The sequence below is a fragment of the Geotrypetes seraphini genome, chromosome 9 (assembly GCF_902459505.1).
Source record: "Geotrypetes seraphini chromosome 9, aGeoSer1.1, whole genome shotgun sequence".
Taxonomy (NCBI): domain Eukaryota; kingdom Metazoa; phylum Chordata; class Amphibia; order Gymnophiona; family Dermophiidae; genus Geotrypetes; species Geotrypetes seraphini.
In genome coordinates, this window is record NC_047092.1 from 119,462,047 (window position 1) to 119,479,331 (window position 17,285).

Below are 17,285 nucleotides of genomic sequence, written 5' to 3' on the forward strand. Positions count from 1 at the left end.
AATGGGAAAGTATAGTGTTATTTGTAAAAACTCAGAAACTGTTCTTATTCCTTTCTTCAAGTCTTTTATTGACAGGATACTCACTATTCTGTTTCATTTTTATTTCTTAGCCATCATAAACCCGAAGCAGCCAAAAGAGACACCCAAAAGTTTCAACTTTGACTATTCTTATTGGTCCCACACTACGGTAAGTGCAGTATTATTGGAAATGGCGATAATGTACAGATCTGCAGCTGCTTTGCATTAACAGTTTCTTGACAGGGAATGTCAAAAGCAAAAATGGCATCTATAATCTGGTGTTAGCTAGCATAATATGTTCTTAGCTCATGCTTCATTGGCAGGAGAAAATTTGGAAGTACTGGAAGAAGTACTTATTAGCATTCTTTGGGTATGTTTGTTGGGCCTGGTTCTATAAACAGCACGTAAATTGATAGGTACCTAGGGAAATGTTGCCTACCGTATGCCAATAAAATTTAGGCGCCATTTATAAAATCATGACTACCGGCTTCTTAATCAAGTTAGGCACCAGAAGGTGTCTACAACCTAGGTGCCAGTATATTAGGCCAAGGTTTTCCTGGCCAAAATACTGATGCCTAACGCTTTCCACACCCAAATTCTGCCCCTAGTCAGTCCTACTTTTCATGTAAACACCAGTAGGCACCTTGATGTAGGCGCTGCTCTAATTTCCATGCAGAAATTAAATTAATCATTTTAAAATTGTTCTTTAATTGGCTTTTAATGGCATTTTCAATTATCACGTCGATTAAGCCAATTAAAAAATTTTAGGGTCCGTGTAGAAATTGGCTATTGTGCCATTTATAGAATCAGGCCTGTTATGCTTGATGTTCTGCTGATAAATAAGAAATAAAGCACTAATATCATCTCTTTCCTTCTCTTTGGTTTTTCTCAGCCTCAAGACATTAACTATGCATCCCAGAAGCAGGTATATCAGGACATTGGTGAGGAGATGTTACAGCATGCCTTTGAAGGTTATAATGTCTGCATATTTGCCTATGGACAGACAGGAGCTGGGAAATCTTATACCATGATGGGAAAACAGGAGAAAGATCAACAAGGCATCATCCCACAGGTAAATAAAGCTACTAGATTATGGTAGTTGCCTAGAAATTTGTGGAAGATGATAGGACCTGTTTATCATCCTATAAATAAACACTGAAACTAGATGTCATTGATTAGAGCACTGGTCTCAAACATGCAGCCCTCGGGCCACCTGTGGCCCGTCAGGTAATATTTTGAAGCCCTCGGTATATTTATCATAATCACAAAAGTAAAATAAAACAGTTTCTTATTATATGTCTCTTTTGCTATAAATTACAATATTATTATTAAGACTTAGCCAAAAGGAAAGATTTATAAACTATGCAAAATTATAAACTATGCAAAATTGTCATTTCTTTAATAAGCCATTAACTATTTTTTTCTGAGGCCTTCCAAGTATCTACAAATCCAAAATGTGGCCCTGCAAAGGGTTTGAGTTTGAGACCACTAGATTAGAGTTTATGGTACTTTTGAATCTTTACAAGACGGCCTTTATACTGTTCACCATGAGACAAAATACCCAGGGCCAGTGGAACATGGTACATAAACAAGATAAGCACGGCAGGGGAGGCTCTCCTGGTTTATAATCATGCTAGGGCCCACATTCGAGTGCTGCATATCCCACTCCTTTTGAAAGGAAGTCATCAGAAGGGACAGGATGCAGGGGCAAGAGGCACAGTATTGGAGTGCAGGTCAATATTTGGGGTCTTATATTTATATTCTATATGTAGAAGATATGAATAATTTATACATAGATATTTGGTAGCAATAGTTATAAATATAGTACCACTGTGTATATGAACAATTTTAAATGTCTAGATTGGACATTTCCAATTATTCACAGCTGGTTTACTGATAATTAACTTTGAAATGTATCTGGATAATGGCTGGAGAAAGCCTCCACCTAGATAATTTGAAAGCCTGCCCCTGTTCTACCCAAACACAGCGCTATACTGTACAGATAGTATAAGGCCATTCAGACAGATTTTTGACTCAGTATCTGTATGACAGCTGAAAATCTACAAATAGGCAAATTATGCATTCACTGGGCACTGATGAAAGTATGACTTGTTTTGAATATCAATTTCATAGAAATATAGAAGAAGAAAAAAATCTACTCTGCCCATCTACACTAACCACTAAGCTTACAATCCCTTCCTATCCATTAGAGATCCTTGCTTGTCCCAAGGTTTCTTGAATTCATATACATACATTGTCTTCACCTTCTCAAATGGGAAGCTGTTTCATGCATTCACTATTCCTTTCATGTTAATCTAAAGACACATGTTAATCTAAAGACATATTTCTGCACAGAGTCTGACCGTGGCCGTTTCACCCTCATCATATGCCCCTTGGTCATTCCATTTTTATTGAAAAATAGCCACCTCCTCTTCATTTATACCTTGAGGTATTTAAAAATCTTTATCAAATCTCCTCTATTCTGCCTTTCTTCCAAAGTGTACATATTTAACTCTTTGAGTCTGTCCATTTATGCTTCATGATGAATATTCATTGACCATTTTATGGCTGCCCTCTGGACCAGTTCTGTCTGATTTGTATCCCCTTGGACTGGAAAACTGCCAATATTATTCCACTCCACAAAAAGGGATGCAGATCAGAGGCTGAGAATTATAGACCGGTGAGTCTCACATCAATAGTGTGTAAACTCATTGAAACATTGATAAAAAACAGATTGGACACGATTCTGGATGATGAAAAATTAAGGGATCCACACCAGCATGGCTTTACGAAGGGAAGGTCTTGTCAATCCAATCTGATCAGCTTCTTTGACTGGGTAACAAAAAAACTGGATGGGGGAGAGTCCCTGGACATCATGTATCTGGACTTCAGTAAGGCCTTTGATAGTGTCCCACACCGTGGGTTATTGATCAAGATGAATGCAATGGGCCTAGGAGAAACACTGGCTGCATGGGTAGAAGACTGGCTTAGTGGAAGACTTCAAAGGGTGATGGTAAACGGTATTCCCTCAAAAACATTGGAAGTGACCAGTGGAGTGCCGCAGGGCTCGGTCTTGGGCCCGATACTATTTAATATCTTTGTAGGGGATCTGCCTCAGGGACTTCGTGGCAAAATTACATTATTTGCTGATGACACTAAACTATGCAACGTTGTGGGCAACGCAGCAGAACCAGACACCACAACCAAGCCCAACACTATGAAGCAGTACCTGCTTTTACTGGAACAATGATCCAGTACTTGGCAATTGAATTTTAATGCCAAGAAATGTAAGGTGATGCACCTTGGTAGCGGAAATTCATGTAGAACATACACCCTGAATGGTGAAAACCTAACAAGAACTGTAGCAGAACGGGACTTGGGAGTAATCATCCAGGAAGATATGAAAGCTGCCAATCAGGTGGAGAAAGCTTCAGCAAAAGCGAGACAAATGCTAGGTTGCATCAGAAGGCGCTTTATCAGCTGAAAGCCTGAAGTTATACTGCCGTTATACAGATCCATGGTAAGACCTCACCTGGAGTACTGTGTTCAATTCTGGAGGCCACATTATCTGAAGGACGTGAAGAGTATGGAGTCGATTCAGTGAATGGCCACTAGGATGGTCTCTGGACTTAAGGATCTCCCATATGAAGAACGTCTGAGCATGCTACGCCTGTATTCTCTCGAAGAGCGCAGAGAAAGGGGGGACATGATAGAAACATTCAAATACATCACAGGCCGCATTGAGGTGGAGGAAAAAATCTTTTTTCTTATCGGTCCCACGATGACAAGAGGGCATCCACTGAAGCTCAGAGGGGGAAGATTTCATGGGGACACCAGGAAATACTTCTTCACCGAAAGGGTAATTGATCGATGGAATGGTCTTCCATATCAGGTAGTCGGGGCCAGTAACATGCTTGACTTCAAGGGACGATGGGACAGACAGGTGGGGTTGCTCAAGTGGAATGCTTAATAGATGGATTCTCGAGGGAGGGAGGGTTCTTGAGTGGGCAGACTTGGTGGGCCGTCGGCCCTTTTCTGCTGTCATACTTTGTTTCTATGTTTCTAACTCCAAATTAGGCCTCACCAGAGACTTATAAAGAGGCGTTATCACTTCCTTTTTCTTGCTGGCTATTCTTTTTCCTAACCATCCAAGCATCCTCCTGTTTCATTTTCTTTTGTTTTTGGCCATCTTATCTACTATTTGGCCACCTTAAAATTATCAGATAGGATCATTTCCAGATCTCACTTTTCTTTTGTGAACAGAAAAACTTCCTCCCTCCCCCCACCCCAACCCCACATGCTATCCCAGTCCTTTTTTTTTTTTTTTGCATTCCAAAAGCATGAACCTGCATTTTTTTTTTTTTTTTTTACCATTAAATTGTAATTGCCACTCTCCAGAACATTCCTCAGATTTTGTTAGATTCTTCTTTAGGGTGTTTCCCTGTTGCATATTTCATCTAACATGACAACAAAAATGATGAATAGAATTGAATCACAAAAATGATGAATAACTGTAGCATACCACTAATAACACTTCTGTTCTCAGAGTGAACTCCATTTATCAATACTCTTTACTCTCTTCCACACAACCAGTTTCTAACCTAGTCAGTCAATTTAGAGCCTCTACCATGGACACTCAGTTTATTTAAAGTATAAGTCATCTATATGGAACTATGTTAAAAGCCTTGCTGAAATCTAAGGCATGCCTTCTCATAAATGTGGCTAAAAGTATGTGCATTGTGAAACAATACATGTATTTTAACTTCAGTAATGAGCATAAATTTTAAGATGATCATTTTTATGACTTTGCACTCTCTTAGCTGTTGTGATTTGCAGTATATTAAATACATTTTACTCCTGGCGGAAATCTGCACAAAAAATTCAAAATTCTGCACACAAAATTAGCAAGTGCTGCAAATTCTGTAAGTTTATTTGTCAAATTTAAACAATATTTTTACTAATTATTATCCATATTCCATTTAAAATAAAATGTTTTACTTCTACCTTTGTTGTCTGGACCTTTTAGTTTATGTTGGTTCCAGTTTCTCTTTTCTGCTTCCTTGTCATCTGCTAATTCTCCCTCAAACAGCTGCTATCTATTTATCTTTTTTCTCTCTCCTATCTATTCCCCTACTATACCTGCCTCTGACATATTGATCATTTCATTTTAGCTCTTTTCTGCCTTTCTTATCCTTCTTCTCTTTTTTACTTTTCAGCTACCTATCAAATTTCCATCTTCTCTCCCATACTCATCTCATTCCTTCCTCAGCCCTCCATTCCCTTTCATCTTCAATGTACCCCCTTACCATATTTCTGCCCTCTATAATATCTATCCCCTCATCTATTTCCTTGCCACCTTCTTCTCCTCCTCAGGGTTCTACTGTTCTCAGCACCTTCCTCCACCTTATAGTCTAGCATCTGCTTCCTCTTTCTTCCCTCCCCATTCTCATTGACTTACATCTCTCTCTTCCCTCCTGCCTGTTTCCCAGGGTCCAGTATTTATCCAACTCTCTTCCCTCACTCCCATTGCCAGGCATTTCTCCATCACTCCATTCTGCTCCTGGATCCAACATCTCTCTCCTTCTCCTCATCCACTCCCATGTCCAACACCTCTCTTTTTCCCTCCCTTGCATCTTCCCCCCCTGTAGTATTCTCTCTCTTCCTCCCTTCCACTGCCAAATCCAACATTTATATTTCTTTCCAACTGTCCACCATCTCTCTCCCTGCCTTGTGCCTTGAGTCAAACCTCTCTATCCCCCTCCATGCACCACTTCTCTCTTCCTTCCCTCCATCATCATAAGCAACATTTTACCCTCTCTCCTCATCATGTATATCTCCCTCCTATCCTTCTGTGCCAGCATTTTTCTTTCCTTCCACCCCTCTCCTCCTCCATGCCAGTATTATACCTTCCTCCACTCCCCTGTACTCTTGCTCCTTAAGTAAGTCTTGCTTCAGCAGGTTGTGGCTTTGGCAACAATTCCCATACACTGCCTGCTGCTAATCCGGAAGCCTCTTCTCTATCACAGAAAGGCTTCCAGATTAACGGCAAGCAGTATGTGGGAATCGCTGCCAATACTTCGACCCGATGAAGCAACACCATCACAGAAGGAGATTCTGCATAGGAAAATGGGAATTCCATGTGACTACAATTCTGCAGAAATTCTATATTGCTGATTGACTGGTGCTGAAATAGCAGATCATGCTTCAGTTTCAGATTAAGGGAGATTGACAGAATTACTAAAAACCCAGGAATGCTGTTATTTTTTTAATAAGGTAAATTGATAGTATGGTAAGAGTCCAGTAATAGAACAGCAGGGGCTGCTGTAGTACAGGGGTGAGGCACACTGATAGAGCGCTGATTGGTGCTCAGTCCTGTCATAATTCAGGATCTGGTAGCCATGGGGAAAGAACAAGGCAGTGCTGATCAGATCTGAGATACTTTGGAAATGTATAGTACAATACTGTTTACACAGCATCTGCCAAAATTATCTTTAAGATATCAAAAACAAACAAACAAACAAAAAAATAGTGAAACTTGTTCCATAAAGTGTTGTTGCCCAGATGTTAATGTAAAGATTTTTATTTTTATTTTTTAGCTATGTGAAGATCTTTTTTCCCGAATCAGTGACACAACAAATGATAACATGTCCTATTCCGTGGAGGTACAGTATATAACTACCACAACTACTACTTGTATTTATAATTTTTAAATCACTGAAAGGTATATGCAGTGTTGTACATTCAACATGTAATAGATGGTCCCTGCTCAGAAGAGCTTACATACAATCTAATTAGGACAGAAAGAACAAATAGGACAGATAGGGGATGGGGAGTTTCTTACAGAGAGAATGGAGTTGAAAGCAGCCTCGAAAAAGTGGACTTTCAGCTTGGATTTGAATACTGATAGAGACGGAGTTTAACATATTGACTCAGGCAGTCTGTTCCAGGCATACGGTGCAGCAAGATAGAAGGGACGGTGTCTAGAGTTCAGATAAGAGGGACTTACCCAATAAACAGAGTTCACGAGGTGGAGCATAAGGGGAGATAAGTGAGGAGAGATGTTGAGGGGCTGCAGGATAAATGCACTTGTCAATAAGAGAAATTTGAACTGTATTTGAAAATGGATAGGGAACCAATGAAGTGACTTAGGAGAGGGGTACTGTGAGTATGGCGGCTCTGGTGGAATACAAGTCATGCAGCAGAAACAAGAACGGATTGAAGGGAAGAGAGATGATTGAGTGGAAGACCTAAGAAAAGCAAGTTGCAATAGTCTAAGTGAGAAGTGATGAGAGTGTGGATATGGGTTTTGTTAGTGTGCTTGGAAAGGAGAGGTCAGATTTTAGTAATAAGCCACAGGCTTTACCAGTTTGTTGGCTCTGAGCATAGAAGGAGGAAGAGGAGTCAAAAATGACCCGAGGTTGTGAGATGACAAGACAGAGAGAATGAGAGTGTTGTCTACAGAAATAGAGAATGGGGGAAAGGGGGAGGTGAGTTTAGGTTGAAAGATAAGGAACTCAGACTTATCCATATTCAGTTTTAGATGGCAGTGAGACATTCAGGCGGCAATATCGGACAGATAGGCTTATACTTGGGTCTGGATTCCTGTAGAGATATCTGGTGGAGATGTAGATCTGAGAGTTGGCATAGAAGTGATACTAAAAACCATGGGAGGTGATCAGTGCACCGAGGGAGTAGGTACAGATGGAGAAAAGAAGAGGTCCCAAGAGAGAGCCTTGAGGTACACCAACTGATAGTGGGATAGCAGTGGAGAGGATCCATAATTGCATATACTGAAAGTGTGATGGGAGAAATAAGAAGAAAACCAGGAGAGAACAGATTCCTGGAATCCCAGTGATGACAGTGTATCAAGGAGCAGGTAGTGATCAACAGTGTCAAAAGCAGCAGATAGATTGAGAATGATAAGGATAGAGTAGAGGTCTTTGGATCTGGCCAGAAACAGGTCATTGGACACTTTAGCAAAGGCAGTTTCAGTATAATGGAGTGGACGAAAGCCTGATTGAAGTGGGTCAAGAATAGCTTGAGAGGAAAGGAAGTCCAGGCAATGGTGGTGAACAGCACATTCAAGAAACTTGGATAAGAAGGGGAGGAGGGAGATAAGGCAATAGTTGGAGGCAGTGGCATAGCGAGGGTAGGCGGTGCCCGGGGTGGTGGCAGCTCCACCCCTTCCCTGCCCCCCACCATGTGCATGCTTTCCCTTCTCCCTTGTACCTCTTTATCACTTCACTGGCGTGAACAGCATCTCCAATCTGCTACCCGCACTGGCCTCGCTTATCCCTCTAATATCACTTCCTGGCCCCACGATCAGAAAGTGACTTCAGAGTGAGAGCCAAGGCTAGCATGAGTAGCAGTTTGGAGATTCTGCTCGCACAGGTGAAGAGCCAAAGAGGTACTGAGGGGAGCAGAGAAGAGGAGAGGTGCAGATACCCTCACCAAAACAGTGACCAAGGTGGTCCACCCACCCCCTTACTAGACCATTGATTGGAGGGGCATGTAGGGTCTATTGAGGTTTTTTAAGGAGAGGTTTAACTACTGCATGTTTGAAAACATGTGATAGTTGCATAGAGAGTGATAGGTTGAGAATATAACAGAAAGGAGGGATGACAGTGAGAGAGAAAACATAAACCCAAAGAATTAGTTTTATGGGGTTTAAGTTCCACAATGCTGAAATCCTAAGGCCCAATATTCAGACTATAGGAGGCAGTCCCACCACCTCCCGTGGTCAGCAGCAAACCCAGAAATTCAATGTCAGGGCTATCTGGCCACTAACACTGAATTTCCAGGCTAAGTTCAGCAATGTATGACATAGCCACCAAGTCAATATTGATCAGCTGGCCAGCTAAGTCATAGCAGCTAAAGACAGACCTGCTTTTTATGTGGATCGATCTGGTTGCTAGGCTTAGTCAGCCAATGAATATTGGCACTGCCCAGCTATGACATGTGATGTAGCCAGTAACTGGGATATTCAGCAGGATATTTAGTGACAGTTAGCCAACTTAGTGCTATTTAGCTGCTGGGAATTGTTCCTGGCCAGCTAAATATCACTGAATATTAGGCAGCTAATGTTTCATAGCAAATATTAAAATGTGGGAAGAAATCAGTTTCTCACTTCCAGATTTCACATGTTTAATGATGGGAAATTCATTCATCCATATTCAGCCAAAGTCTAGATTAAGAGAAGGATTAAGCCCTACATCTCCACACCTGACCTCGCCCAACTCCTCTACGCATATGTCCTCTCCAGAATGGATTACTGTAACTCCCTATTTAATGGCCTAACCAAAAATAATCTCAAACGCCTCCAACGGGTCCAAAATGCAGCTATCCGCCTCCTACACAACCTCAACTACCATGATCCCATCGCCCCAGCACTCCGCGCTGAACACTGGCTCCCAATTAGCCAGCGCTGTGCTTTCAAGGCCCTGGCAATAGCCCACAAGAGATTTTATACCACCACCCCCTCCTATATAAAATCCAAGCTTCCCATCTACACCCCCACCCGCACCCTCTGCTCAAAATCAGAGATACGCTTATGCATTCCCCCGGAAGGTCCCTCCTCTCAGAAACTGCCCGTAAATGATCCTACAGCCCCTTCATTCCACATCTCTGGAACCAACTTCCCCCTCAACTCAGACAACAGAACTCATTACTGACATTCCGTAAAATGGTAAAAACCATCCTCTTCAACTAAAGATCACCCTCAGTCTTCCACCCCCCTCAAGCCCCACCTCTCTCTTCTCTCTCCTGTCCATCTTCTCCCTAAATCTCAGTATAGCCCTCTCTCAGTCTGTACTCTGATAAATTGTATCCAAACTCAAATAACTTGTACTAAACTAAACTACTTATACTTCAACTCTACTCTTAATGGCTGTATACTCCCTGTATTTGAACTACTACACAGTCTTGTATGCCCAAATATTTAAACCTATTGTATATCTTATATGTCTAATTTCGCTCCATTGTGTATGTTCACTTGTTAGACCGTTCTGAGCTACTGGGAGGACGGGATAAAAATCTAAATAAATAAATAGATTGTTCCTTCTTTCAGGGAAAGATTCTCAAAACCCATTATGCCTTTAACAATGGTTACTAAACCAGCTGGTTTAGTGTGGAAGTATTCTACCGGCCAATTCCCAAAAGGGCTCACCATGGTCTTTTTCGAGCTTCCTGGCAGATTCTGACTCTGCCATGCAAATGTATTACAGTGAGGTCATTAATATTTAAATGAGCAGTCCAGGTCATTCTGGGCTCCTGGGGAGGATGGGCTATAAAACTAACCTCGCTGTCCTACATTTACGGGCAAAATTTTCCAGCAGGTCTGAGCTGTCATAGCCTTACTTTCTGATCAGTGCCTTAGGCATCTGGAGAGGGGCCTTAAGTGCCTTGGCCAATCAGAGACTTAGGCCCCTCCCTGGTGCATCTGAGGATGTGCTGGGGAGGGGACAGCTCGACATTTTGAAGAGGTAGGCTTGCTGGCCAGAGGGAGTAAGCATCCCTCTTGCCAACCTCCTGCTGCTGGGGGGGGTGCTTGGAGGAGGTTGTTTCACAGCAGTGACGGGAAGGTGTGGGAATTCCTCCACTGTTGGGGGTATGTGTGTCAGGGGGGTTGCTTGATGCGGTGGTGGGAGGGAGTGAACATCCCTCCCAGTGCCGGGTGTGTGTATGTCAAGGTGCCGGGTGTATGTGTGTGTGTGTGTGTCGAGTGGGTTGCTTGGAGTAGGCATCCCTGCCGCTGTGTGTCAGGGGAGTTGCTTGACGGCAGCAGCAGAAGGGAGTGGGCATCCCTCCTGATGATCTTCGATTTAGGGGTTTTTTTTACACTAAATATTTGTGGGCATATTCTGCACATATGTCGATCACTATTACCAGCAAATTTAGCAACCCTCCCCAACTCTCCATGAACCTCATTTGCATGCACGGTTTTGTAAGAATGACTTGCCTTTTTGAAACTGTTATAATAGCAGCCGTGATAGTGGACCGTCAGATTTTACTGTGAACATTAGAGAATCTTTCCCTCAGTTAGGTCTTATTCTTTGAATGTTTTTTCTTAATAATTGTGCATAAGTGGACTATGTGTTTGCTGAAACTCAGGGCCCCTTTTACTAAGCTGCATTAGGTACTAATATGCATCTAATTTAGCTTAAAATTTCATACTATAGAATATGATCAACCATGCACTAAAAAATATTTTTTATTGTTTTTAGAGGGCGTGTCAGGGATGGAATGTGGCCCCATTAGCATGCTCTAACTGGTTAGTACAGGATTACCACCTAATCCCTTACCACCTACAAAATGGGTAGCAGTAAGCGCTCATGTGGTAATTTATTTAATGGTCACATTAGCCCATGACCATTAATACAAAAAATAGAAAAGCACCATTCTGTAGCTGTGGTTAATATAGTCTTAGCACACAGGGAAAACCCATGCAAGGGTGTGCTAAGTCCACTTTTAGTGGCTTAGTAAAAGTACTCCTTAGTTAACTAAATAAGGGGTTCTGTAACTAAAGCTTAGGGCTCCTTTTACAAAGCCACGCTAGGTCCTTAACACACGGAATAGCACGCGCTAGATTGCCGCACGTGTTAGCCGCTACCTTTTGAGCAGGCGGTAGATTTCCAGCTAGCGCATGCTATAGCGCACGCTAATCCGGTGCATGCGATAAAACCGCTAGCGCAGCTTTGTAAAAGGACCCCTTAATGTTTGTTAAATGCTAAGAAGTCAATTTTATATCTATAGTTTTCTTAGGGGGTCTTTTACTAAGGCGCGTGCTAGTCAATTTAGTGCGCTCTAAATGCTAACACGTCCATAGAATATAATGGGCACGTTAGCATTTAGCGTATGCTAAATTGGCTAGCACGCCAAGTAATAAAAAAACCCCTTAGCATTTAGCATGCACTAATTCTGATAGCGTGCACTAAGCTTTAGTAAAAGGGCCCCTCAGAGACAACTTATTTAATACATAAAAATAAAATCAAGTTCATGATGCAATGATAGAGCTACCACATAATAAAGCTCCTGGTAACAATAACAATTGAATTTTGTAGGGCCTTTCGGAAATATGAAGAACTCCTAGCTTTTAAAAGAGGTTTCATGGACCCTTTTAAGAATTTGTGATTTCTTCTGGACAACCACATGTGACCTTTCAACAGTTCATTTAATTTCTCATATCTTATGATTGTTCTGCAATAAGAAAAAGGGCAGTACAGACTCACTTATCCTTTTTTGTTCTCTGATAGGTGAGCTACATGGAGATTTATTGTGAGCGAGTACGGGACCTCCTGAACCCCAAAAACAAGGGGAATCTACGGGTGAGGGAGCATCCCCTCCTGGGACCATATGTTGAAGACCTCTCCAAGCTTGCAGTGACTTCTTATAATGACATTCAGGATCTCATGGATTCCGGAAACAAGGCCAGGTAAAGACAAAGAGTATGTGAGGCAATGGGAGAGGCTGACAATTGTGCCTGCATGTTTTCAAAGGCACTGCCTCTGGGAATTACATACCAGGGATGTAATGACAAGGGAAATGAGAACATTGGGCTAGATTCACTAAGCAAACTGATTGTGTACCGATCTGTTTGCGACCCGATTTCCCTCCGACCTGATTCACTAACCTGTGTACTGATCCGATCCCAATCCATGCATGCAAATGAGGGGAATCGGCATGCAAAGCAGGAAGGACGCGATTCACTAAACTTTCTTCCGGCACACCAACTGGCTGGCCAATCAAAAAACTAGTGACTGGTGAGGACCAGTCACTTGTGCTAAACCCCTGCTCTTTGACCCGATTCTCCTGCTCTTGCCGCCCTGTTCTCTGCTCTTTGCCCCAGCTCTCCAGCCCTGCTCAGCCCCGACTCGCCTGCCCTGCTCAGCCCCAACTCGCCTGCCCTTCCCCGCAGTGCGAGCCCATGGTTTTAACCCGTGGGTTTAAAGCGGGTTAAAACCATGGGCTCGTGAAGTTAAAAAAACAGTCAAATAGTTTTTAAAAAAGCTCTGCCAGGCACGAAGGGCCAGCGCATGTGCAGCCCATCTACAGTCAAGAAAGATGGTCTGCGCATGCTCAAGGATCACTCTCCAGCGATCCATGTGGTCTGAGGGGGAGACGTGCCAAGGATCGCCTCCATTTGCATGCAGGCCTTTAGTGAATTCGTCAGCCTGCATGCAATCGCACACGGATCTCTGGTTAGTGAATCTAGCCCATTGTTTTCTTCTGGTGTCAATAATACTGTTCACTTTTGCTAAATAAGGCCCCTATTAAAGTGATCAATAGATATCTATCGGAAAATAGTTTACCTATTGTGTACACTGTTGAGAAATAGTGCACACTATTTATATGAAATTATAAAATTGCCCTGAAATGAATATTTAAAAACAAAACAAAATGGGGGAAAAAACTACAAATGACACAGGAAATCATTTTGCCTGTACACCCCAAAACATTTTGTGAGTGTCTTTGCCCTAAATTATCTATATAGCCTAAGGCAGTGGTCTCAAACTCAAACCCTTTGCAGGGCCACTTTTGGATTTGTAGGTACTTGGGGGCCTCAGAAAAAAATAGTTAATGTCTTATTAAAGAAATGACAGTTTTGCATGAGGTAAAACTCTTTATAGTTTATAAATCTTTCCTTTTGGCTCGATCGGGAGCCGGAGACAGAGGCAGGAGAGGAGAGGAGAGGAGAAGAGCCGGAGAGGAGAAACAAGGGAGCCGGCAAGGGAGCAAAGAGCCGGCGAGGGAGCAGAGAGCTAGGGGTAGCGGCAAGAGGAAGCTCGGCCGGCCCTCACCGCGTCAGCAACACCATCGCCCGGACTCCCCCTTAGAAGAGGGGGAGCCAACGACGTGCAGCCATTCAGCGTGCAGAGAAGGTACGCAGCAAAGGTGCTCGCCTTAGCGAGAGCGCCTTTGCGAAGGGCCTTGAGAAGGGCCGAACTGACACATCCAAGGACACTGGGGAAAGACAGCAAGATAAGGAATTAGCATGCACCGAGGAGAACACACACACAAGCTAAAGCAAGACAAAGAAGCATCAGGCCCTAAGGATAAAGAAGAGGTAGGCCCAAGAGGGGACACATGCACAACAAACAAAAAGAGGCGACAGGCATAGAAGATAAGCAAAGGACAGTCAAGATAAGGAAGGGGTAGGCCCCAGAGGAATCACAGGATAAAGAAGAGATAGGCCCCAGAGGAAACTCACGCACACACTAGCAACAGAAAGTGATAGAGCAAAACCCCTAGCAAACAGGCAGACTCACACAGTCAACTAGCAGGCGGACAAGAGCAAACACCTAGCAAGTAGGTGGTCCCAGCAGACTACAACACTTACCAGCTAACCAAGAGAACACAAAGCTAACCAAGAGAACACAAAGCTAACCAACTAGCAGGCGGACCAGGGAAAACACCCTGCAAGTGAGAAGCTCAATAATGGCAGGGAGAACTAGAAGCAACAAGACTGCAATCAAGACTGATGTTCCAGTCACCAAAGAGATCCAGAGGATGACCACAGCCTCCGTGCAGGCAGAGGATGACCCACGACGGAGGATGGAGGTCTCTGTGCAGACCGAAGTTGTACCACAGCAGAAGTCTTCAGTCTCAGTACAGACAGAAGTGGTCGACCAGCAACAGCCTGACAGAGACATCCTGCAAGAGTTGATGAGCCTGAGGGAAGAGGTGAAGCGTCTAAGAAGCATCAGGGAAGATGAGGCCTTCATCGATGGTGTTCTCCAGGAGCTGTCCCAAGTCTCCGAGCAGGCACAAGGAGACAAGACCATCTTTGAGACACCCAAACCGACCAGACCTGCATCCTTGGAAGTAATGGTTGGGGTGCAAGAAAAGGCTAGAGACGACTCCTGGCAGCTGGTTACCTCTACAGAAGACCTTCCTCTTCTTCAGGCAAACAGAGCTGCTTCACATCAACATCAACCCCACAGATCACCTTAAAGAACAGGTTCCAGCTTCTACAGGAAGGACCAGCCAGTGACTTTCAGGACGACTTTCAGGAGGATTTCCAGCGGATGACTCCTGCTCCGGGGGCAACGGATCAGCTCCCCCCAAAGAAGCGCAGAGTGATAGTCATTGGGGACTCCCTGCTACGGGGCACCGAGGGGCCAATATGTAGACCGGATCCACAATCAAGAGAGGTTTGTTGTCTGCCAGGAGCCAGGATCCAGGATGTGACCACCAACTTAGGAAAACTGATAAATGCCCAAGACCACTATCCAATGCTTCTCATCCACGTTGGGACAAACGACACCGCCAGGAACACACTGGAGAGAATACCCGAAGACTTTGGAGCCCTGGGTGAGAAGCTGAAGCGGATGGGAGCGCAGGTGGTCTTCTCTTCCATCCTTCTAATGAGAGGCAAGGGTAGAGCCAGTGAAGATCGTATCCAGAAGACCAACGAGTGGCTACACGGATGGTGCAGAGAGATGAACTTCAGTTTCCTGGACCATGGAGAAGCACTTCAAGGACTACAGGGATCGGACGGTATTCACCTGAGCAGAAGAGGAAAGAATGTCTTCGGTAGACGACTAGCTCGCCTGCTCCAAAGGGCTTTAAACTAGGTGAGTTGGGGGAGGGCACCCACTCTCATCCTGGTGTGGTAAGTAACCATCCCAGTATGATAAGTAACCACTCCATTATTGAGTCTGAGGTAAATACTTACGTTGCAGACAGTACTGCAGGGGACAAACTAACTCAAAAGGGACAAACTAACTCAAACGGGGAAATAAGGGAAAAACTAAGTCAAACGAGAAAATCTCCACATAGACCTGGCAAACACGAAGTATGGAAGGCTATGTGCATTGATGCCCGCAGTTTAGGCAATAAAATTCTGGAATTAGAGATGGAAATGAGGAGCGCTGACCTAGATGTGGTGGCAATATCTGAACTTATGGCTAAAGTACAAGTTCATATATCCAAAGAGAACTACCGGTACAACCGATCTCAAGTGCTCACAGGCTAAAAGTCCGATGTATATTTCGGACTAATAACCCAATCGTGAGCTATCATTGATCTTATTTGTTCTCTTTTTCTGAGTTCTTTTCTCAAGTTTTTTTATGTTTAGATTTTTAAATATATTAAATTCTTATCAGTCAGTTTAACTTTTTATTTCTTATTTCTTATAAACCAGTTTCAAGCGCTGGTCTTCGGTCTTCCTTTAAGTAATAACCAATGTATCCCTTTCAAGACTAAACTTTATAAAGAACATTAACTTCATGAAAATAGGGTACTTAGCTTCATAGCATAGCTTCACAAACTACGACGGAAGATCTCCGTTTCGCTCTTATATAGTTCTCTAAGAGCTTCGTCAGGAAACCACCAGCATTCATACTAAAAGAAGACAAAAAATACTATTTAAAACCTAAAAAATTTTTCTTTTAGCTTGCACTCATATACGAACGCACTATGGCGAAGCTATGGGCCCTAAAATTTAAGACCAGAAATTTATTAGGAAACAATTCACATTAGACCTACCATATCTTAGCACAAGAATTAGTACAAGACAAAGGCTGCTCTTTAAATCCTATATTGCAGCACACCGCAAGAAACACAGTATGTTAGATCTAAAACCATTAATAAGGCATAGAAGCACTTAGTAAGTTACCTCTAGGTGCTGATGGAATCATGAGGACACACACACCAGGAACAACCTGGACCTCTGAATGCGAAATGCAAAAAGACCTCTAGGGATATTGCCTCTCGATTTTATCGCCGGCTTAAATGTCCGCCCAAGCTCAATTCAAAATATATGAGAGCGTCTGACGTCATATCCGGTATCGCCAGAGCTCAGCGGGGCAATTTATTCTATAAACAACGGAGCCCATTTAAACAGAGAGTAACCTAAAACGAATCTACTGCATTTGACACATTCATAAAAGCAAAGCCATATATACTTATACAGCTCAATCAATCATATCCCGCAACAGACATACCAACCGACCCAACATTCTATAAAAAAGGAAAACCAAATTCTACTCATCAAAAAAACACTTGCCAGTTTATGGCAGCATTCAGACCATATGGTTGTATACAGTGCAAACGATCAATCCATTTCTGCTCAGATCGCAGCAACTTTTTCCCCCTATCCCCTCCCCTTATTGATGCCTCTATTCTGTCTATAATCATACATCGTAAATCCACAAAAGAGTGATTAAATTCTAAACAATGAGCTACTAGCGGAGCTTCTTTTCTCTTAAGTTTTAAACACGATTTATGCTCCGCCATACGAATATTGAATTGTCTAGTAGTTTTACCAA

The 17,285-nt window shown here is 43.0% G+C and overlaps 1 protein-coding gene across 3 annotated transcripts in view; it reads left to right on the forward strand.

Annotated features, from left to right (window-relative positions):
* Nucleotides 1-17,285, forward strand: part of KIF1A (kinesin family member 1A) — a 627,076-nt gene that overhangs the window by 130,067 nt on the left and 479,724 nt on the right. For all 3 annotated transcript variants that reach the window (XM_033958697.1, XM_033958695.1, XM_033958696.1), the window contains exons 3-6: nucleotides 111-187; nucleotides 911-1,090; nucleotides 6,615-6,680; nucleotides 12,270-12,448. In XM_033958697.1, coding sequence (XP_033814588.1) covers nucleotides 111-187; nucleotides 911-1,090; nucleotides 6,615-6,680; nucleotides 12,270-12,448 — 502 coding nt within the window. The remainder of the gene's footprint in view (nucleotides 1-110; nucleotides 188-910; nucleotides 1,091-6,614; nucleotides 6,681-12,269; nucleotides 12,449-17,285) is intronic.